Here is a 21,338-nt window from a genome sequence, read left to right on the forward strand (position 1 = left end):
CACTGGGGAGGGGGGTAGCTGAAAGTTGACATCTGCCCTGACTGAATACTGATGAATAATGAAGCCGAGGCCCACTTGTGGCGCCGCAGTGAGTTTGTGGGCTACCGTTGCATTGTGGGAAATGGAGTATTGGTGTGTGCAAAACAGCAGCCGGCGGCTGTGGCCTGCGGGCCGGTTCTAATACTAATCAAATATCATCCCGGGGGCCGTAGATAATTCATTCGCGGGCCGGATCCTTGACTTGGACATGTCTGTTTTATCCAATTCGAAGAGTAACACAGAGACATTTTACAATATGCTTGTCACTGCTCTTAACGCATTAGGTCTGGATGTAGCACTGATCCGTGGCCAGGCATATGATGGGGCAAGAACCATGTCTGGCCACTTATCTGGCTTGCAGACAAGAGTGAAACAGCAGTGCCCTCAGAAAGCTTTCTAAGTTCATTGCTGTGCGCACAGCTTAAAGCTGCAGTTGGCAAGTCTGACAGATTGAGGGATCTTGAATTTTGAATGTTTGCCACTCTCATGCCTCTCCCCCACTGCCAAAAAGCACCCTTTCATCGAGTTTGTGCTCGTCAGTGCGCACCAGACTGATTGACAGTCAGATCTCACACAGCCCTGCTCTGATTGGACCAGAAGAACCGGGAGCTGTGGATTTTTGCAAAACAAATAACAGGCTCTAGGTAGAAGTGCAGTTTTTTTTCTAAAACCAGCTGATTTATGTTGTTCTGTCGGAGCATAGTGTTGGTTTCAGTGAATATGATCCAAAAAAAATATTGCCAACTGCAGCTTTAAATCTCATCCTTCTAGATGCAGCATGCTCGTTGTGCAGCGCAAAACTTTTTTTTGGCACACTTGAATTGCTGTACTGCTTTCTGACCTCCAGCCTCCCGTGATTTAAGATTCTAGAGGAGGAACATGCCAACATGCAACTGGAGGGAACTGTACTGACCCTAAAAAGTCTGTCAGACAGCAGTAGGGTTGGGCACCGAAACACGGTTCTAATATGGCACCGGTGCCGGCGCAAACGGGAGTAACTGCATTGAATAACAACGTGGATTTCGGTGTGTCATTTCGTTTGGTGCTTAAATCGTCTTTTTTTATTTTTTATACGAGGCATCACTGCATGTCATGCGCCATCTCTAACGTCTTGCTTTGATAGCAGCACATCCAGATACAGTTAGATAACATAAACACTGGATGTATAAACCAGAGGGGTGCACCACATAGGCGAGTGGACAGTGTTTGACAGCTTGCGTGAGCCCAAGTAGCTTACTTTAAAGATTTCACGAGCTCCTGTCAAAATCTAGCAGTGGGCCTAACTACACACAAGCAAAAGGCTATGAAACAACATCAACAGTATACGTTACACAATATCCTTGCTAATGCGCTAACTGGCATTTATTTGAACTGTTATCAGCAAAGTTGTAAGGTGAAAACTTACATTTCACTATTTCACAGTGTGTTCTAAACAACACAATGGCATGATATTAATCTTTCATGTGCATGAGGCCCATATAGCATCACAATGAATATGTTAAAGATCATGTTAAAAGTTAGCTGGCAAAAACATAAACAGGTTACATACCTGATGTCACTGAGCTGTCAAAGAGGCTACCGAACCATCTCCGTACATTATCGCTAATTAAACTCAGCTGACTGGTGTTATAGCCATAGTTGCTGTTAAAATGCCTACTACTAGCACTGGGAATCAACACTTCAACACCGACATAATGTAGCCTAATATGTTCAAAACTATTGCGTGTTATGGGGGAAGACATGACATTTCTTGAAGCATTTGGGAACATACTGAATTAACTGAAAAGTAGAGTCCCTGTTAGATTAGCTTGCTTGCAAATGCCGTTGTCCATGACCTGGCAGTTCTATGGCAAGCGGTTATAGCATACCTTATGGCAAACCACCTACACTGGGTAAACTTGAAAGCAGAGCTTACCATTGTGTGTGCATCCATGGCAAGCTGTTTTAACATTTAAATGTATTATGCGTAGGAGCAATGAGATATTGATAGTAAATTGAATATAACCGTTTAATTTCATGTTCAAATTTGTCATCAATAAAAACAAAGTACCGGTTCAGGCACCGTTTCGGCACCAGCAACATTTTAAAAGTATCGATTTAGCACCAGTATCGGATAAAACCCAAACGATCCCCAACCCTAGACACCAGGTTGGCATCCAGGAACCAGGCCACTGAAGCAGTGATTCTAGTCTACCTGCTATCTTGCAGCCTTGGAGAGGGTAGGAGTCTCCAGAAACAGTGTCTGAAGCGGATGGTCTTCAGAAATTGGACTCGTTCGGATTCAAATTAAAGGACCAGTATGTAGGAAATAATGGAAAATAAATTGTAACCATTCCAAAAATTGTCACCATATGTTGTCAGAGAGTAAGGAAACACGATGAATTAAAGTAATGGCTTATTTGACAACATTACTAAAACCCCGTAAAACCTGTGAAAAAAAGAGTTACTGGGCACGATTAATTCTAGAATAGCGTATTAATAATGGGCTGGCGCGTCCTCCTATTTGGGTTGCCAAATTAGCAAAGGCCAACTGTCAACAGCTGTCAGTTTTAGTCATGAACGAGTAGCCTACGACAGGCAGGCAATTTCCAAAATTAAAACAAGAAACAAATTAAGTGGACATCGGAGGAGCTTCTCCGAATATCTGCACCGCTGTCCAATTGACTCCTGTGTAGCGCAGCAGAGGGAAATGCGCACCGATCAGTCTTTCGAGGACTTGGTCAAAACGGGGCAAGCTATGGCAAAGAGATGCGGATCTGACACTGACTTTGCAGGGGGGAGAACTCGGAAACGAAAGCGCTTCCATGACTAAATGGCAGAGGATGAGTTGATAGAGGAGCCCAAAGTGCAATTCAGGGTGTATTGGACATTCTCCTCCAACAATTTTTAAGGCGTTTCGAGGATTTTCGCAAACTGGTAAAACTGTTCTCTGCCCTGAATCCCCAAAACTTACACAGATGAGGCATCAGACCATATCCTCAACCTAGCCAACTTTTATGCTGGAGACATGTCACCATCTGAGATGGTTTTGGATGAATTTATTTCATTTTGTGCTATGTGCAACGACTTGGAATTACAATTTACCACCCCTGAGGCTGTTCTGCCGTTCATGGTCTGCAACGACATGGAGAGGGCATTCCCGAAAATTGGCATTTTGTACTGAATATATAAAACACTCCCTGTCAGCAGCGCAAATGCAGAACGCAGTGTCAGTCACCTGAAGCTAATAAAAAATTATCTTATCTTCGGGCATGCATGAAGGAGGCCAGACTCTCAAGCCTCACCCTACTGTCAAATGAGAGGGATATTGTCATAGATAAAGACAAGGTGGCTGACCGGTTTGCGCAAATGAGGGAGAGGAGAATGGAATTTTAAACTCGAGAGTCTTGAGTGAGAATTGCCAGTGTGTTGCCAGTGTGTTGCTATTGTTGCCAGTGTTGCTAACTTGTTGATCTAATAAGACGGTTCCCACAATTAGTTTGATGTTGTTTATCATCACATTGATGATGTATTTATGTATATGTTTGTTTGTTTGATTGTGACAATCGAGTGCCTGAAAATTACACACTACATGAATCATTAATTTACATTCTTATCGTCGTTGGTGTCCCGCTTGTTTTCTTTGCCTTTCTTTCTCTTTATCATCTGTATGGGGTTTAAATGAATGAAATGGGTAACCGTTATGGGTAGGCCATTACTATTATTATATAAATAGGGCCTACTTTAGGCCTGGAAGGTTCTGCCAAAATCAGCGCACTGTTTGTCAAACTGGCGCTGTCCATGGTAAGCTACAGCAGACTTCGTTGCGTTGTGCGCCAAGGCATAAGAACACAGGAGTCATTATCAGGATAATTGTGGGGTTTAGTAGGATATGATAACTTTATGGTGTTAATAGTAAAACAGACTCCTCAGTTCTCACATAGCCCTTGCTGCCAACATCGCTTAGCCTTAGTTGTGCCGTAGCTTGTTATAGCCCAGCATGGAAAAGTCAATACGACCCAAGAGAGAACAAAAACAAACAAATTGCCTAAATAGGCAAAAGTGCAGTGCCCTTTTGGATGTGTTAATAGAGCTTTAGCCTAGTTGCACTTGTTAGCGACTGACCAGGTTGCTTTTTCAAATTAAATGTGTTTGTTAGTATAGGCTAGCCGATTGTCAAAATAGGGAAATTAAACTGTGTGCCTATACATTTTTAACCCGTGTAGCCTACACAAACAGGGCTCTATGTAGCACGTAGCGCAATTGACTTCATACACTGGCGCTTTTATCATTCCTATTTTGTTTTGAACGCACAGCGGAATTTTCGCTCCACAGACGCAGGTCCTTAAATTAGGTAATCTAATCTATGGTAGTCAGTGTCAAATCAACACAATTGTCTAGAGATATGTGAAACCTGAGCAATCTTTAATGTGATTAAGGAGCATACTATGAAAAAAAACATACTAGCCTACCACAGACGAACTACAGAGTGGTAACCTACAAGAATCTGATAACCAGAATGTAAAAACAATACTAACCAATTAAAAACAAATTCAAATACTAGCATGTAGGCCTGCTATTTAGCCTAGGCTACTTGGCTCTTTTTATGTTTCCACAGGTTTCACTGATGTTATGTAGGCTTAGCTACATCAGACCCTCTTGTGCATAATATAAAAACAACACAGGATCTGTGCCAAACTAATTTCAAAAGGGCACAATAATTTATTCAAGATAAAATGAGAATGGACACCTAGGCTATGGACTGGAGTTCATCTCCTTGGAAATGACAATCGATTTTACATCACTACAATGTAAAATAATAATTTTTGCTTCTTGCTAACTAACCTTGGTAACTAACCAAGGTCCACTTTACTAGCCTCAGTGGGTAGGCCTAAGTAGCAGGTAAGCAGCCGGTAATTAAATGTATGAAGACGTGACATGAGCTATGAAAGAACAAAACACGTTAATACATGAAGGTTGTAAAATAGCACATTTTCAACAACCTAGATGTCTGCTAGCAACTTACATTTACCCATGCACGTCAGCAGCAAACCGAATTTAGGCTAGGCTACTGGAGGAATCTAACTAGCATTTTGTCATTCAAAGTTGACACTTGGTTGAGAAGTTGAAGTCGTTCTCTATCCATAGACAGTAAAAGAAGTCTATCTCCGTTGCTTCTAGCGCCACGGTGGTTATAAATGGTACGGTCGATTATAGGGGTGTCTGAAATCGCTTTTACATTAAATTTTTCCTAGTGAAAATAGGAGTTGGCTTGTATTGTAGCCAAATGTAATGATATTTTTTCACAATATCAGAAAACTTATCTGACCCCCCCAAAACTGATATTTCTGTCTCTTTGGGGGGTACTGGGTCTTCATTGGGGGGGTATAGTACCCCCTGTAATTCGAACTATGCTCCTGGGGGCGGTTCAGCGAAAAGAGGAGGCTTGTTCCGACGTAAACTATCCCTGGTGCTATTTTGGAAAAACCTAGTCTAAAGTCAGTGGCGCGTTATTCAGATGCTATTTTAAGGGTGCATGCATGGCCACAGTGAGCCTGCAGGAATGAATGAATGCTATGCACACCCATCTATAGACACCCCTGTGCACGCACTGAAACATTCAAAGCATTGATAAAATTTGTCCGTTTCCCGGTTTAGTTTGTGCATTGGTCACCTAATTGATCAGCTCTTATAGACTCCATAAATTTAGATATTTTACATCATCCCATTGATCAAATGGTAGAGGCTCTTAATCGTGAATTAGGCGCTCTGCTTGACAGAGTGGCACCCTTAAAGACTAAAAAAAGGCCCTGTAGCAAACTGACACCTTGGATGAACGAAAATATCCATGATCTAAAAAGATCATGTAGAAAAGCTGAGAGAACATGGAGAAAAACTAAGTTACAGGTTCACCGGTAATTGCTGAAAACAGTGGAAACTCTAGGGTGTTGTTCTCTACCATTGATAGGCTATTGCATCAAACACCTTTTGATACACTCAGTCAGGCATCCTCTCTAAGATGCGAAGAATTTGCAGACTTCTTCAAAAACAGTCATTTCTATAAGGGAGGCTATTGGTAACACAAGTAATATGTTTGATAGTACACCCAAAAACAGCCCCCCAAAATGAAGGTCCTTTAGCACTATTACTCAATCTGAGCTTGGTAAAATTATAACTCAAACCGGCTCCTCAACATGTGTTTTAGATCCAATCCCTACTACATTCCTCAAAAAAGTATATGATAGCTTAGCTCCCTTTTTTCTCAAGGTAATAAATACCTAATTAGAAACAGGTATATTTTCAACTGCTTTTAAAACCACTGTTGTGAAACCTTTACTTAAAAAGTCAAATCTTGACCATACCAATTTGAGCAACTACAGGCCTATATCAAATCTACCGTTCCTGAGCAAAGTACTTGAAAAAGTCGTTTGTAATCAGTTAAATACCTTCCTCAACGAAAACAGTATCCTTGAAAAATTCCAATCAGGTTTTAAATCACAGCACAGAAACGGCTCTAGTAAAAATGGTCAATGATCTCAGACTAGCTACTGACTCAAACAAAGTCTCAATCCTTATTCTTCTGGATTTGAGTGCGGCATTTGACACCATTGATCATAGCATCCTAATTCACCGCCTTGCGGAGTGGGTGGGTTTCTCTGATAATGCTCTAAACTGGTTTCAAACCTACATTACTGGCAGAGATTTTTATATCAGTCTAGGAGATCATGTATCTGAAAAACATGACTTGCCTTTTGGTGTGGCCCAGGGGAGCTGCCTTGGTCCCCTGCTATTTTCCCTATATATGCTTTTGTTGGGAAACGTCATAAGTCAGCATAATGTAAACTTCCACAGCTACGCAGATGATACCCAATTGTATATTTCTGTGGAGCCAACTAACCCAGATGGCCTTTGCTCCCTCACTGCATGCCTAACCTCCATTAATCAGTGGATGAGCAAAACATTTTTGAAACTAAATGATGACAAAACAGAGGTACTTTTGGTTGGACCAAAACTAAAGCGAGATATTGTTCTTAGTAATCTGGGGAACTTGGCGCACCAGGTCAAACCTAAAGTAACAAGCCTCGGTGTCATCTTAGATGCAGAGTTAAGTTTTAAGCCCCATATCAGTAAAGTTACTCAGGCAGCCTATTTCCACCTGAGAAACATTGCCAAAGTGTGGCCCTTTTTAACTCAACAAGATGCAGAAAAACTAATTCACGCCTTTATCACTAGCAGGTTAGACTACTGCAATGCACTTTTCACTGGTCTTCCCAAAAAACATCTAAAGAAATTGGCACTCATACAGAACTCTGCGGCTAGACTTTTAACTAAGACTAAGAAGAGAGAACACATCACCCATGTGTTGGCTGAACTGTACTGGCTCCCTATTTCCTATAGAATTGATTTTAAGGTTATGTTAATTATTTGCAAAGCTCTGAATGGCATAGCACCTTCATATATCTCTGAGCTTTTAATATCTTATCAACCACAAAGGAAACTTAGATCATCCAATTCTAATCTTTTAATCGTACCCAAAGTGCTCCACAAACAAAGTGGAGAAGCTGCTTTTATCCATTATGCCCCCAAACTATGGAACACCCTGCCTCTGTACATCAAGCAGGCGAGTTCAGTAAATATTTTTTAAAAAGATCTGAAAACATACCTGTACAGGAAAGCTTTTAGTTAACTCATCTTATCCTGTAGACTACTTTTTCAGATTATTCTACATCTGCTGCATTTGGAGGGCGCAGCCAGCCAGAAGCAGATGGGCTCCCCCTATTAAGTCAGGTTCTGCTCAAGGTTTCTTCCTGGAATATGGGAGTTTTTCCTTGCCACAGTTGTGCACAGGTGTGCTTGTGGGGGGTAAAGGGTTAAGGCTGCCAGTCTTATGACATGTTATTTTCTATATTTTTGATATGTTGCTGAGTGGATCATAAACGGCCCCAGCAATGACGAAAAGTGATTGATAATGACTGACTGACTATTATTGTGTTACATGCTTCAAAAGTAAAGCACTTTGAGCTGCATTCTGTGTATGAAAGGTGCTATACAAATAAAGCTTTATTATTATTATTATTATTATTATTATTATTAAAAAGTAGCCTATATACAACATCCACATGCAATATCTTTACAACAACGCCTAATAACGACCTAATAATTTGGACAACTTTATACAGCCCTATAAAGGCTAAAGTTGCCTTTAGTTTTGTCCCAATTTATGGTTGTTTATGGCTTTAAACATTGTGTTAGCTTTAACATCAGCCTATAACCATTATTCCAGCTGTAATGCTAATGTTTTGACGAGCACCACAATTTTGCCTACCTTGCCCATCTGAAATAACTCCTAGCTTTGCTGCCTCCATCCGTTGCTCCCTTCATCCTTTCATTGTTTTCAAAAACGTTTTATATCCATGATGGCCTTGAAGTCTTGAGTAAGTGAATTAGCTTAAATCAGTTTATTGTGTGCTGATAACCAGCAACCATAGATAAAAAGTAGCAGCCTACAATGCTATACAAGCAATAAGTATGCGGGTAAATGACTAGTTAAAAGCAGGGATGGATTAATGAACAGGCTTACCAGGCCCAGGGTCCCAGGAGCTCTGGTGCTCTACACAAAGCTACTACTGTAATATAGGCTTATATTGGGTTTGTTTATCTCATGTCTGAATGATGTCCTTCTATGTCTATCATCTAAGGGACTATTTATCAAAATCTTCTTCCAGGGGAGCACACCCCTGGATCCCGCTTGACAATTATGTTGATCAGGGTATATATCTTGGTTTAAAGGCCCGCTTACCTCCCAGGGAAAAAAGTTCAGGCTCAGGATTTCTAGCATCTCGCTGCACATATACGTATCTAACAAATGCTTAGGCCCTGTTGATGTGGACTCTAAGCGGTTTTCCTTAGTATGTGTTTTTATGTGTGATTATAAGGCAGCTCCCCAGGGCCACACCGAAAGGCAAGTCATGTTTTTCAGATACATGATCTCCTAGACTGATATAAAAATCTCTGCCAGTAATGTAGGTTTGAAACCAGTTTAGAGCATTATCAGAGAGACCCACCCACTCCGCAAGGCGGTGAATTAGGATGCTATGATCAATGGTGTTGAATGCCGCACTCAAATGTAGAAGAATAAGGATCGAGACTTTGTTTGAGTCAGTAGCCAGTCTAAGATCATTGACTATTTTTAGTAGGGCCATTTCTATGCTGTGATTTGATCTAAACCCTGATTGGATTTTTTCAAGGATACTGTTTTTGTTGAGGAAGGTATAGCTAGAACTTTTTCAAGTACTAGGCTCAGAAAGGTAAGTTTGATATAGGCCTGTAGTTACTCAGGATAGTATGGTCAAGATTTGACTTTTTAAAGGGATATTCCACCATTTGGGGAATTACTCCCCTCGAGTTGGTTTAATTGATTTTTACCTTTCTCCAGTTCATTCTGCTGTTCATTCCAGCTGTTCTGTGAGTCTGGCAATACCATTTTTAGCTCCAGCCTAGCATAGATCATTGAATTAGATTAGACCATTAGGATCTTGCCTGCTAGCATCACGCTTTTAAGCTTTTAAAAAAGTGACTACGATTTCCGGTAATTTTCCTATTTAAAACGGGTCTCTTCTCAAGTTAGAAAGTGTAATAAGACTAATGAAAAATAAAACGTGGCGATTTTCTAGGCTGATTTGACATGGAACTATACTCATTCCTGCGTAATAATCTGCTGTAGCTCAAACTTGTTGCTAGGAGTAACAGTCTACAGGAACTATTTTCAGGTGCTGCGTGATAACATTGTGTTGCTGCGCCCATGGTAAATTCGCAACTTTCCTTGTTTAGGGACCGTTCGTTATTTATAAATGGGGCCACCGGAGGAAAATAGGGGAGGGTCATGTCTTTTTATTCTTTGTTGAGGGGAGGGTCACCTAACTTTTTTTTGTCTAGGAGGGGGGGTCACCCATCTTTTGTATTAATGAAAACAGCAAAAAATCAAAGTGGCTTGTTTGATTGTTGATTTCTGTCGCCATATTCGTTCCATAGCTCTGTCAACATTGAACAATGAAAATAAGGGAGATTTCCCGGGTTTCTCACGCAAAAATACGGAAAATGTCAACATCCGTCCCCACGCTAAAGGGTTTGAGCAACAAAGTAGCCTACTTTATTCACGCCTAACAGCCTATATCCATTTGGTCAACTTTAGCCCTAAAAAAGCTAAATTTAACTTTGGTTTACTTAGTTTACCGTGTAGCCTAGCCTAACTTTAAACAGTGTGCATGCTTATAAAGCATACTTGTGTTTCATTCATCCACACATCCAGCTCCTAACGTTTTGACAAGCATTTCTACCAATTTACCTTGTTCCTGCCCATCTCTAGCTTTGCTGTCTCCATCCTTTCTGTTTTTGTTGTTTGCAAAAAAATATATAGTAGGCCCTATTTATTGGTAACCAGCAACAAGTGCAATTTGTTAATCGCTGTCATTCTCTCCCTGCCAACAAAAATGTGTTAGGTTCCAAGTAGTGTAATTCTGCTTCATACAGTTGAACAAATACATTGGTCATATAAATAGCCAGTTTATGGTCTACAGTGTAGAGTTGGTAAGTTATGGTAGGCCAACTTGGAGTGAATATACAGGGGATTTCTTTGGCTCTTAGCCTGGCAGGTGCACACATAGACATAGCCTATAATGGGCCTAACACTGCAAGCGCAATGAATCGTGGTCTCCATACAACCACGTTGTTAACTTAAATAGGCCTACTGTAGGTTAACATCACTCTGAGTTCGTGATTTAAGCAAGCAAAACGATGATTTGAATACATCTGTTTCTCTGGAAGGGCAAGGGGTAACAACAGGACAACACACAGGCCAGAATGCAGGACTAATTTTAGGAGAGTATTACAGTAATATGGGATATTCTACGGGAAAATATTAAAACGGCAAGACAGCGGGGAAAAGTTCAAATGATAGGCCTAAACCCGGAAAAATTTGGCATGTTAGGTATTTTTCGGTCCCTGTGATTATTTGTGAAATTGTGCAAACGGCATTTTCAAGTCATTTGAGAAAGAAGGAGTGTAGTCAAGCTCCCAAATTGACGCTCGTCTGAGAAATTGAGTTTTGGACAATGTTCAGCTTCGGCAGCTTTACAATGACTGAAGAAGGCCTAGAGACAAGTCCATAGCAACAAGTTCATGTGTTGAATTTGTTATTACCCAGTGTGCTTTGTTGAATGGTCTCAATGTTTTATTGTTTTATTTCATGTGAATACTTACTAGAGGAGTAACTTATTTCAAGTAGGTATGCAGTTGCAGGAAGTGTGCATTTAGTTACCATGCTTATTGTGTTTCCACAACAGTGTTAGTGAGTAAATCTACTATCTTGGTGAAGTGTGATGTGTAAGATCAGAAAGCAGAGGGTGAGTTTAGAAAGATTGCTTAAGTCGATGTCTTTTCATAGCTTTTTACAGCGCATGGAAGATATCGGCAATTGGCCGAGGAGGGTCATGTCTTTTTTAAAAAGACTGCTGGAGGGTCGTTGAAAAATTTCTTGCAGGCTGGGGAGGGTCATGCAACTTTTGATTGAAGCACTCAAAATCCCTCCGGTGACCCCCGTTTATAAATAACGAACGGTCCCTTATTAGTCGCTTTGGCTAAAAAGCGTCAGCCAAATGTAATGTAATGTAATGTATTATGCCTGCAAATTCTTTGCATCTTAGAGAGGATGCCTGACTGAGTGTGTCAAAAGGTGTTTGATGCAGTAGCCTATCAATAGTGGAGAACAACATCCTGGAGTTTCCACTATTTTCAGCAATTACCTTAGAGAAGTGGATCCTTCTCCCATTCCAAATAGCTCTATTATAATTAGCTTTTTTATCTTTTAGAATAGAATAGAACGGTGAACCTGTAACTTGGTTCTTCTCCATGTTCTCTCAGCTTTTCTACTAGATCTTTTAGGTCATGGATATTTTCGTTCATCTAAGGAGTCAGTTTGGGGTTGTAAACTCCAAACTGTGCATTTAAAGATTGTATCAGCGATGGCGGGGTAACGTCACTTCTGTTGACGTTCAAACAAAACAGAGAGCTAGCTCGCTACTCCCTCCCCCTCCCTCCCGTGCAATTGAAACTCTCCTGAACGCACATCTCGTCGGTTATTGGTTGGAACACTTTATTTTGCCTTTGAGTGGTTGGCAACACTTTTTGACGGCCTGCTTATGGGGCGGGCAGCTAGCAGATCGTTAGGAAAGATTATATGAATGTGATCATTTATGTTTGGGCCTTCTTTGGGCCTGCAATCGCTGATACAACCTCTAAGTGGCATAATACATTTTGGGTTTTAAAGAAAACATTTTCTATACAGTTTAAGGGCTATTCCAGTAGTGTATAGCCACCTCAAACAAATAATGTGCTCCACAGAACATGCATGTCTAAGCTTTTCATTGAGCTAAATTCACTGAAAGGTGAATTTCCCATAACCCCTTTCACTCATGCCAGAAAAAAAAAACCCTTTCTTGTCTTTTAATTACCAATGTAAATAGCTGGAGTTGCTAAATGCTACTTGGACTTGCCTTGAATCATGTTCTATGATGATATAAAATGAAAATTAAGCTTTTTGGCAACAAACACTCAAGGTAGGAACCCCCTGCCTCTAAAAGAACCCCCTGCCTTCTGATAAGTATGGTGGAGAGTCTGTGATGATGTGGGGCTGTTTTTATTACCTGGGAACCTAGGGTGCATGGTATCATCATGAAGATTTTATTAAATACCCACTTGCACCCTGAGGTTCCCTGGTGACCATATTTAATAAAGATTCGGTAGTAGTATGTCTGTGAAAAGTTTCATGCTTTCTGCAACAATAGCAACATTTTGCTGAAAATCTTGCTGTTATACTAAAAGTTATTGGACGGGAGCTAGGTATGCTACTAGGTTGCCTTGTGTGTAAATATAATTTATGATGATCTTGAGTTATCACATAGAAACATACTGTACCTGTACAAATATAGATAGATCTAGATGTAAATTTTGTTGTTTGCAAATGTTCAGATGTTTCAGATTGTACACAAGAAGATCAGAGCGCTGTGACAAGAACTTGGGAGGCCAATCATTTTTCTGAAAGTGCCAGCTCCAAATCTATTCATCACAATGGAAGTCACCCCTCATCTGACCCTTTCTCTGTAAATTTTGCCCTGGGAGTGGAAGACTGGAGTCATCACAGTATTGAGCACTTGTACAACAGTAGGTCTCCATGTGCTTCATACCTCTTTCAGACTAGTAGTGGTCATTGACAACTGTTTTTAGTATTATCAAGCTGGGTCCAGGATGTGGGTCTACCTGTTTTTGGCAGTGCATTTCTCAAATTGAACTGTTATAGGTAGGTTACACCAGGCACATAACTGAAGCGCTCTGTTTGCCAAGGGAAGACTGGTCTAACTTTTTAGAATGTAACCAATATCACTTAAATTATCATTAGGGCAGCCATGGCCTACTGGATAGCGCTTCGGACTTGTAACCAGAGGGTTGCCTGTTCGAACCCCGGCCAGTAGGCACGGCTGAAGTGCCCTTGAGCAAGGCACCTAACCCCTCACTGCTCCCCGAGCGCCGCTGTTGTTGCAGGCAGCTCACTGCGCCGGGATTAGTGTGTGCTTCACTGTGTGCTGAATGTGTTTCACTAATTCACAAATTGGGATAAATGCAGAGACCAAATTTCCCTCACGGGATCAAAAGAGTATTATAATAATAATAATAATAATAATAATAATAATAATAATATATTATAATGCAAGGTAAAACCAGATAGAAGCTAGTTGTACATGCTAGTTAAAATTAATCAATTGGGCAAAATATTAAAAAAGAGAGAAAAAAATCTTCCAAAATTTTAAAGTGCAGTCAGTGATCGTACGCAGTTTCAAGCTCATAACATTTTTGTCACATTCAGCAATTATCTGCTCACGCTAGCTGCCAATTCTCACGGCGCTGATCCACTAGCACGACATGACATACGCATGGTGTCGTGCTGCCTCCCCTCGTTCAGTCGTGTGTGTGCGTTTCGTTATATGTCAGCAGCTCATATTCACTTCGTTGTTTTTCCACAAATGGACTACAATAAGTATGTACTTAACAGTATACAACACATTAATAGCCTATACAAACTATGCAAGCCATTTCGAAATCTTGTTTTATTTAAACTACTCAATGCAATCTCAAATCCTCACCAGAAACACCAACAGTCAATGTATTCCTCCAAATCCTAGTTTGTTTTATGGACTACTAGGTGGTTGTGGTAGGACAAAGGACCTATAACCTCGTGCTTTCATTGGATAGTTGCGTTGCGTTCAACGGATTAATTTGCATAAAGATGGGCATCGGCCAGCTTTTTGACGCCCAACATTTTTTTCAAATATAGCGCTGCCTTCCCGGAATGCTTTGCGGGCGCGTTAAAGTCGCTTAACGTCACCCATAGGAATAGAGTGGAATGCGACACGACAAAATGTTGTGTAGTGCTAGTGGATCTGCACCGTCAGTCTCTGTAAGCAGTCCCGGCTCTGAAAACTGAAAACAAACAAAGTGAGGGCAACCTGCCCCCCAAATAAAAACGAAACACTGCATGGAGTTTGGGAAGATAGGGGTGAATTACTTCTCTGTCGTGTTTCGTTTGGTCCTTGATTAAAATATGATGTGCATTGTTTTGGTCAAAAGCGTCCGCTAATACATTTGAATAACAAATAATAAACAAACACGATTTCCTTCGCAATGGCCTCAAACGGGTATCCTCCAGCTTTTTTTCCAAAAGTCCCGCAAAATGGCTACCCCACCTGGGGCATCTTTCATGCTCACAGTCGGATGTATCAAGAGTATATGAACGCGTTTCTCTACGCCAACTTAACGTCTAGCGTTCGCACATTTCCAATGTGTATCGTCAGTTGATGACACTTAGAGACGTTCCCCAAGGACTACTGGACATGGGGGAGGCGTAGCTACTGTGTTCAAAAATTGTTTTAAATGCAAACCACTATCGGGGGCCCACTACTCAAGTTTTGAGATAAATGCATTTGAAGTGGATCCTCCCCAGCCGGTCTTATGTGCCGTGATATATCGCCCACCGAAATACAATAAAGGCTTTATAAATTACTTCTCACTTTTCCTGGCCGGGATTATGACTAAATACGATAGAGTTTTAATTGCTGGAGACTTCAATATTCACGTCTGCTGCCCGTCCAAGCCACTGGTTAACCCTTAGAACCCGATTGACGCAAAGTGCGTCAAAAACACACCTCTTCTCTGTTACATAGCTCCAGAACTGTTTATCGCAGAGAGATAACCTTTATAGTGTGATAGAGCAGAAGTAGGGCTTTCCAACGAGACTACGCACTTGTCTGTACGATCAAGTATGAAATTAATGGCTGAACGAAGGTGGAAAAAAGATAAGCTCCAAATATCTTTTGACATTTTAAGAGACAGCTTGGTCAAATACCAAAAAACTGTTAAATCAGAAAAGACTAAATACTTGTCTAATATTGTTTCACAAAACAGCCATAAACCACTCAATACCATTACCAATAGCCATAAACTATTTAATACCATTGATACTGTTCTCAATACCCGCCAGTATACCTGGCTTGATGTCACCGTAGTCAGCAGTGAAAAATTCCTGCATTTTTTTGAAGATAAGATTTCTAGCATCAGAGCAATCATTTCTCCACCTTCTTATGACCCATCGATTTCTGTCCCCTGCCCTGCATCAGTTTGAACCAGTCTCTCTCTCCCACCTATGCAAAACCATTACGCAAATGAAAACTTCATCTGGCCCTACAGATACTGTCCTCCCTCGTCTCATTAAAGAAACTGTTGAGACTCCTGGATCTAGTATCTTAGCCATTCTAAATAGCAGCCCTGTCTCAGGTATTGTGCCTGAACAGCTCAAGCATGCTGTTGTACAGCCTCTGATCAAAAAACTCAAACTACAGGCCGAGAGACGGAGCACCCACGGTATCGGCGCCTATGACAAGCGTATCTCGCGGTTGCATCCATTACAAACAAACATGCAATGTGAACGTCTGGGATTGGGGAGAGCACTAAATGCTCTTCTGAATGAGCACATGTGTGCCAGCTTACAGTCCCAGCTAAATTTACATTAATTTAAAATCAAACATCGCAGTTTATGTTAAATTCAGCATCTCTCATAATGTGATTGGATATGTTGCTGTCAATTCCCTACTCCATATACTAACCACCAATGGGAGCGTCTCTCATATGAAAATTCCTGACACTTCCCACCTGAAGAATTAACGCAAGGCTTTGTCGGGTCTTCAGCCCCGAATGTTTAAAATGTAAATAGGCCTGAATATCATTTTAAAAGTAGTCTGACAAAGCTTATTGTTTTGTGACACCACTAAACACTGGTACCTCATAGACCGTCTATAACATAGCCTAGGTGGTCGCAACTCACAAAAGTAAAGCAGATAGAAAGAACTCACGCAAATCTAGCCTGCAACACGCAGACAGCTTCATCTTTAGGGGAAGAGAAGCGCGCAAGACTTTATGATTTTTGGCTTCTGATGGTATCTTGCTAATTCACTGAACTGCATTAGGTGACACAAATGGTATTGCCTTTATCTTACTCCTTGTCTGAGCGACTACCAGGCCTATGGTTTTTAAAAGTCAGATGTTCCCTGACAAAGACATTCGAAAATTAAGAATGTTTATTGACTTGAAAAATACTCTAATTTTTGCAAACTCCCTTCATTCAACCCTTGAAGACATAGCGGTCTGGTGCGCTATGTAGATCATTTCTCGTACCATTTAGTTTCTCAGAATGTAGGTCTACTAGGCCTACAATAAATACCAAACACCAAATACATCTTTTATTTTTAGTTGATCAACCACAAAGAGTAGCATAGGCCTACTGTGCACAGTGCACTGACGACTGTAGCAGCCCAAGGTAACCAGTTGTTGTAGATGAGGCAACCCCTTGTTTCAGATAGCCTGGACAACATGTTACCTGGGTGTTGCCTACGTTATTAATTAATGGTAGCCTACAATAGTTAATTAATTCGCGTAACATAGTTGGCTCAAAGAGTAGGGAATCAGGATGGAGAGAGTCACGCGTGTGTTACTTTTGTGGGATCGAATCCAGTTTAATGCTAGTTTTCAAAACATAGATTTTTTTACATGTCTTTTGTCCGAGTGGCTGTAATGTAGCCGAGTGCTCATGGCGTATGAAAAGCGACTTCAAACCGCCTAAAACAAGTTGTTTGTGAATGTCTGACAACTGCTGCAGCATGCACGCCAAGGGAAACCAGTAGGTGGAGAAACCAGAAGGCACACAACACCGAGAGCACGATTCATTGGCTTGCATGTTAGGGTCGTATGTCAACGAACGCACCTGCCTACCATCAGGCTACTCAGCTACTAGAGAAATAATTTCCCCTGTTTGTATGTTCACTCCAAGTTGGCCTACCATAACTTACCAACTTTGCACTGTAGACCCTAAACTGGCTATTTATATTTTTCTGTGAAATAAGCAAATGTATTTGTTCAACTTTATGAAGCAGAATGCACTAGGCTACTTGGAACGTAACACATTTGACAAAGGATTACAGTTACTGTACTGTTCTTTATAGGCTTCTTCTTATTATTACAGTGCATGAAAATGCACTGTACTGTTCTTCCAAGGCTTTTTCTCATCAACACATTTTTGTCATCAACTATGACTCCTACCCACTGTAGCTAGTTAGCATAGTTAGCATGTTAGCATTGTTAGCATTTTAGCAAAGTTAGCTAAGTCACACGGTTAGCATAGTTAGCATGTTAGCATGCTAGTTAGCATAGCTACTAAAATGATTAGCTAAGTTAGCTAAGTCACATGGTTGACATTGTTAGCATTGCTAGCATGTTAGTTAGCATAGTTGGCATAACTATTAAAAAAGATAAGTTAAGTTAGCTAAGTCACATGGTTAGCATAGTTAGCATTATTAGCATGCTAGTTAGCATTGTCAGCATAGTTATCATTTTTGACAAAACTATTAGAAAACATTAGCTAAGTTAGCTAAGTAACATAGTTAGCATAGTTAGCATAACTGCTAAAAATGAATAGCTAAGTTAGCTAAGTCACATGGTTAGCATGGTAACATTCTTAGTATTTTAGCATAACTGCTATAAATTATTAGCTAAGTTAGCTAAGTCACATAGTTAAGATTGTTAACATAGTTAACAGCATTAGCATTATTAACATAAAAAAAACTGCTAGAAAACTACGGAAACAAGTTAAGTAACTTGGTTAGCATTAGCATTATTAACATAAAAAAAACTGCTAGAAAACTACGGAAACAAGTTAAGTAACTTGGTTAACATTATTATCTTTGTTAACATAGTTAGCATAACTACAAGCAAACATTAGAGCCATTCCAACTGTCAGATATCGTCAACTATCTACCTAAATAATTTAACCATTTAAACTATCCACCTATTTAACTGTTCAGTCATTCCAACTATATTAAACCTCATCTACTTAGCAACCAATATAGTTTGTTTTTACTCTGTATGATATTTTACATCATATTTTTGCATTTTCATGCACTATATTTCCTTCAGGATATGCTTTTCTAGTTACAGTGCATGAAAATGCACTGTACTGTTCTTCCTAGGCAACTTCTTATTATTATAGTGCATGAAAATGTACTGTACTGTTTTTCCTAGGCAACTTCTTCTTCTTATTATTATTATTATTATTATTATTATTCCGCTTACTACTTTTTCCGTACGCAATTTCTCTTGAATGTTAGCATGCTAGTTAGCATAGTTAGCATAACTACTAAAAATGGATTAGCTAGGTTAGCTAAGTCACATAATTACCATAGTTAGCATGTTAGCATTGCTAGCATAGTTAGCATGTTTAACAATACTGCTAGAAAACGTTAGTTGTGGGCAGCCGTGGCCCACTGGTTAGCACTCTGGACTTGGAACCGGAGGGTTGCCGGTTCGAGCCCAGACCAGTGAGCCGCGGCTAAAGTGCCCTTGAGCAAGGCACCTAACCCCTCACTGCTCCCCGAGCGCCGCCGTTAAAGCAGGTAGCTCACTGCGCCTGGATTAGTGTGTGCTTCACCTCACTGTGTGTTCACTGTGTGCTGTTTGTGTTTTCACTAATTTACCGATTGGGTTAAATGCAGAGACCAAATTTTCCTCACGGGATCAAAAAAGTGTATATATACTATACTATACTAGTTAAGTTAGCTAAGTAGCATGGTTAGCATGTTAGCATTGCTAGCACTGCTATAAAACATAAGCTAAGTAGCATGGTTAGCATAGTTAAAAATATTAGCTTAACTGCTTGCTAACATTAGAGCCATTCCAACTTTCAGTTATCGTCAAATATCTACCTATACACAGCCATTAAACTATTTGAATATCAACATTCATTCAACTTGCAGTCTGTCAACAACTTTTAAACTATTTACCTTCAACTTTTAAACTATCTACATTCAGCTTTTAAACAGTCTACTTTTAAACTATCAACTTTTATTAAGCTATGCAACCACCATGTCTATCCTAGCATCACCGTAGTAACCATCTCTGTATTATCTGTTTTAACTATACATGATATTTTACATCACAACTTTAGCATTTTCATGCACTGGTAATTCCTTGGAATTGCATTTCTAGTTCTTCTTCTTCTAACGCTTTTTGTGCGTTTAATACAGCTTCAACTGTTTAACGTAGAAACTTCATTCAAACTGTGTTGCGTAGGTCTTACTTATGTGACTTCAGCTATGTACTTTCTAACTTTTATACTTTTTAAACTATTAATTAAAAACTACTAAAATTTCATTCTATGCTATAAGCCTGAGAAACTGTTCAGTCATTCCAACTATAATATAGTTGGAATGACTGAACTAGGTAGATGATGTTTAATATAGTTGGAATGACTGAACTAGGTAGATGAGGTTTAATAAACATCATCTACCTAGCAAATAATTTAACCTTTTAAACCATCCACCTATTTAACTGTTCAGTCATTCCAACTATATTAAACCTCATCTACCTAGTTCAGTCATTCCAACTATATTAAAACTCATCTACCTAGCAAATAATTTAACCATTTAAACTATCCACCTATTTAACTGTTCAGTCATTCCAACTATATTCAAAGTCAAAGTCGAAGTCAAAGTCTGCTTTATTGTCAATTTCTTCACATGTCAAGACATACAAAGAGATCGAAATTGCGTTTCCTACTATCCCATGGTGGAGACAAGACATATTTTACCAATTAGGTCCACAGACAAACATAACATTCAAGTAAACAATATAAAAAGTAAAAATAAGAAGGCACATACAATGAAGAAATAAGAGCAGCAAAATTTGGTAGAAATTGTGCAATTGTGCATACAGTAGACAGTCAATATAATAGTGCAAAAGTCAGGCCAATAAATGGCTGAGGTAGTTTTGTTTGACCTAAGTATGCAAGTGGCATAGTGGTGCAAGTTATGTAAGAGCAGCAGAAGTGTTCAGGACAACAGGACAACAACAACAAGTTGCAAGTGTGCAAGTGTACAAGTGGAGTAGTGCAAGGCAGCCATTGTGGGTCTAAAAGTCCAGGATGTTATGTAGCTAAGGGTGGAGGGGGGAGGGGGGGAGAGTTCAGGATCCTAACAGCCTGGTGTATGAAGCTGTTGGTGAGTCTGGTGGTGCTTGGGGCGCAGGCTTCTGTACCTCTTCCCAGAGGGCAGTAGATCAAACAAATTGTGAGCGGGGTGACTTGCATCACTCACAATTGTGGTCGCCTTGCGGGTGAGGTGGGAGGTGTAAATGTCCTTCAGGGAGGGGAGTGAAGCACCAATAATCCTTCCAGCTGTGTTCACTATGCGCTGCAGGGCTTTCCTGTTGTATTCAGTGCAGCTTCCGCCCCACACAGCGATACAGCTGGAGAGGATGCTCTCAATGGTGCCTCGGTAGAATGTGGTCATGATGGCTGGTGGAGCACTTGCTCGCCGGAGTTTCCGCAGGAAGTAGAGGAAGTAGAGCTTTCTTCGCCAGTGATGCAGTGTTGGTGGTCCAGGAGAGGTCTTCACTGATGTGCACCCCCAGGAATTTGGTGCTGCTCACTCTCTCCACCACAGCACCGTCGATGGTCAGTGGCAGGTGTTGGGTGTGACCTCTACGGAAGTCAACAACAATCTCCTTGGTCTTGCTGACGTTCAGCAGGAGGTTGTTGTCCCTGCACCACGTGGTCAGAAGGTCGACCTCCAACCTGTATTGAGTCTCGTCGCCCTTGGTGATGAGACCCACCAGAGTTGTGTCGTCAGCAAATTTCACTATGTGGTTGTTGCTGTAGGTTGCAGTGC

The 21,338-nt window shown here is 40.5% G+C and overlaps 1 protein-coding gene across 1 annotated transcript in view; it reads left to right on the forward strand.

Moving 5' to 3' along the window:
• hfm1 (helicase for meiosis 1) overlaps nt 1-21,338 on the forward strand; it is a 347,154-nt gene that overhangs the window by 280,438 nt on the left and 45,378 nt on the right. Inside the window, exon 30 of the mRNA XM_048246228.1 lies at nt 13,045-13,236. Coding sequence (XP_048102185.1) covers nt 13,045-13,236 — 192 coding nt within the window. The remainder of the gene's footprint in view (nt 1-13,044; nt 13,237-21,338) is intronic.

This window comes from Alosa alosa, chromosome 1 (assembly GCF_017589495.1).
Source record: "Alosa alosa isolate M-15738 ecotype Scorff River chromosome 1, AALO_Geno_1.1, whole genome shotgun sequence".
In the NCBI taxonomy this organism is placed as follows: Eukaryota; Metazoa; Chordata; class Actinopteri; order Clupeiformes; family Clupeidae; genus Alosa; species Alosa alosa.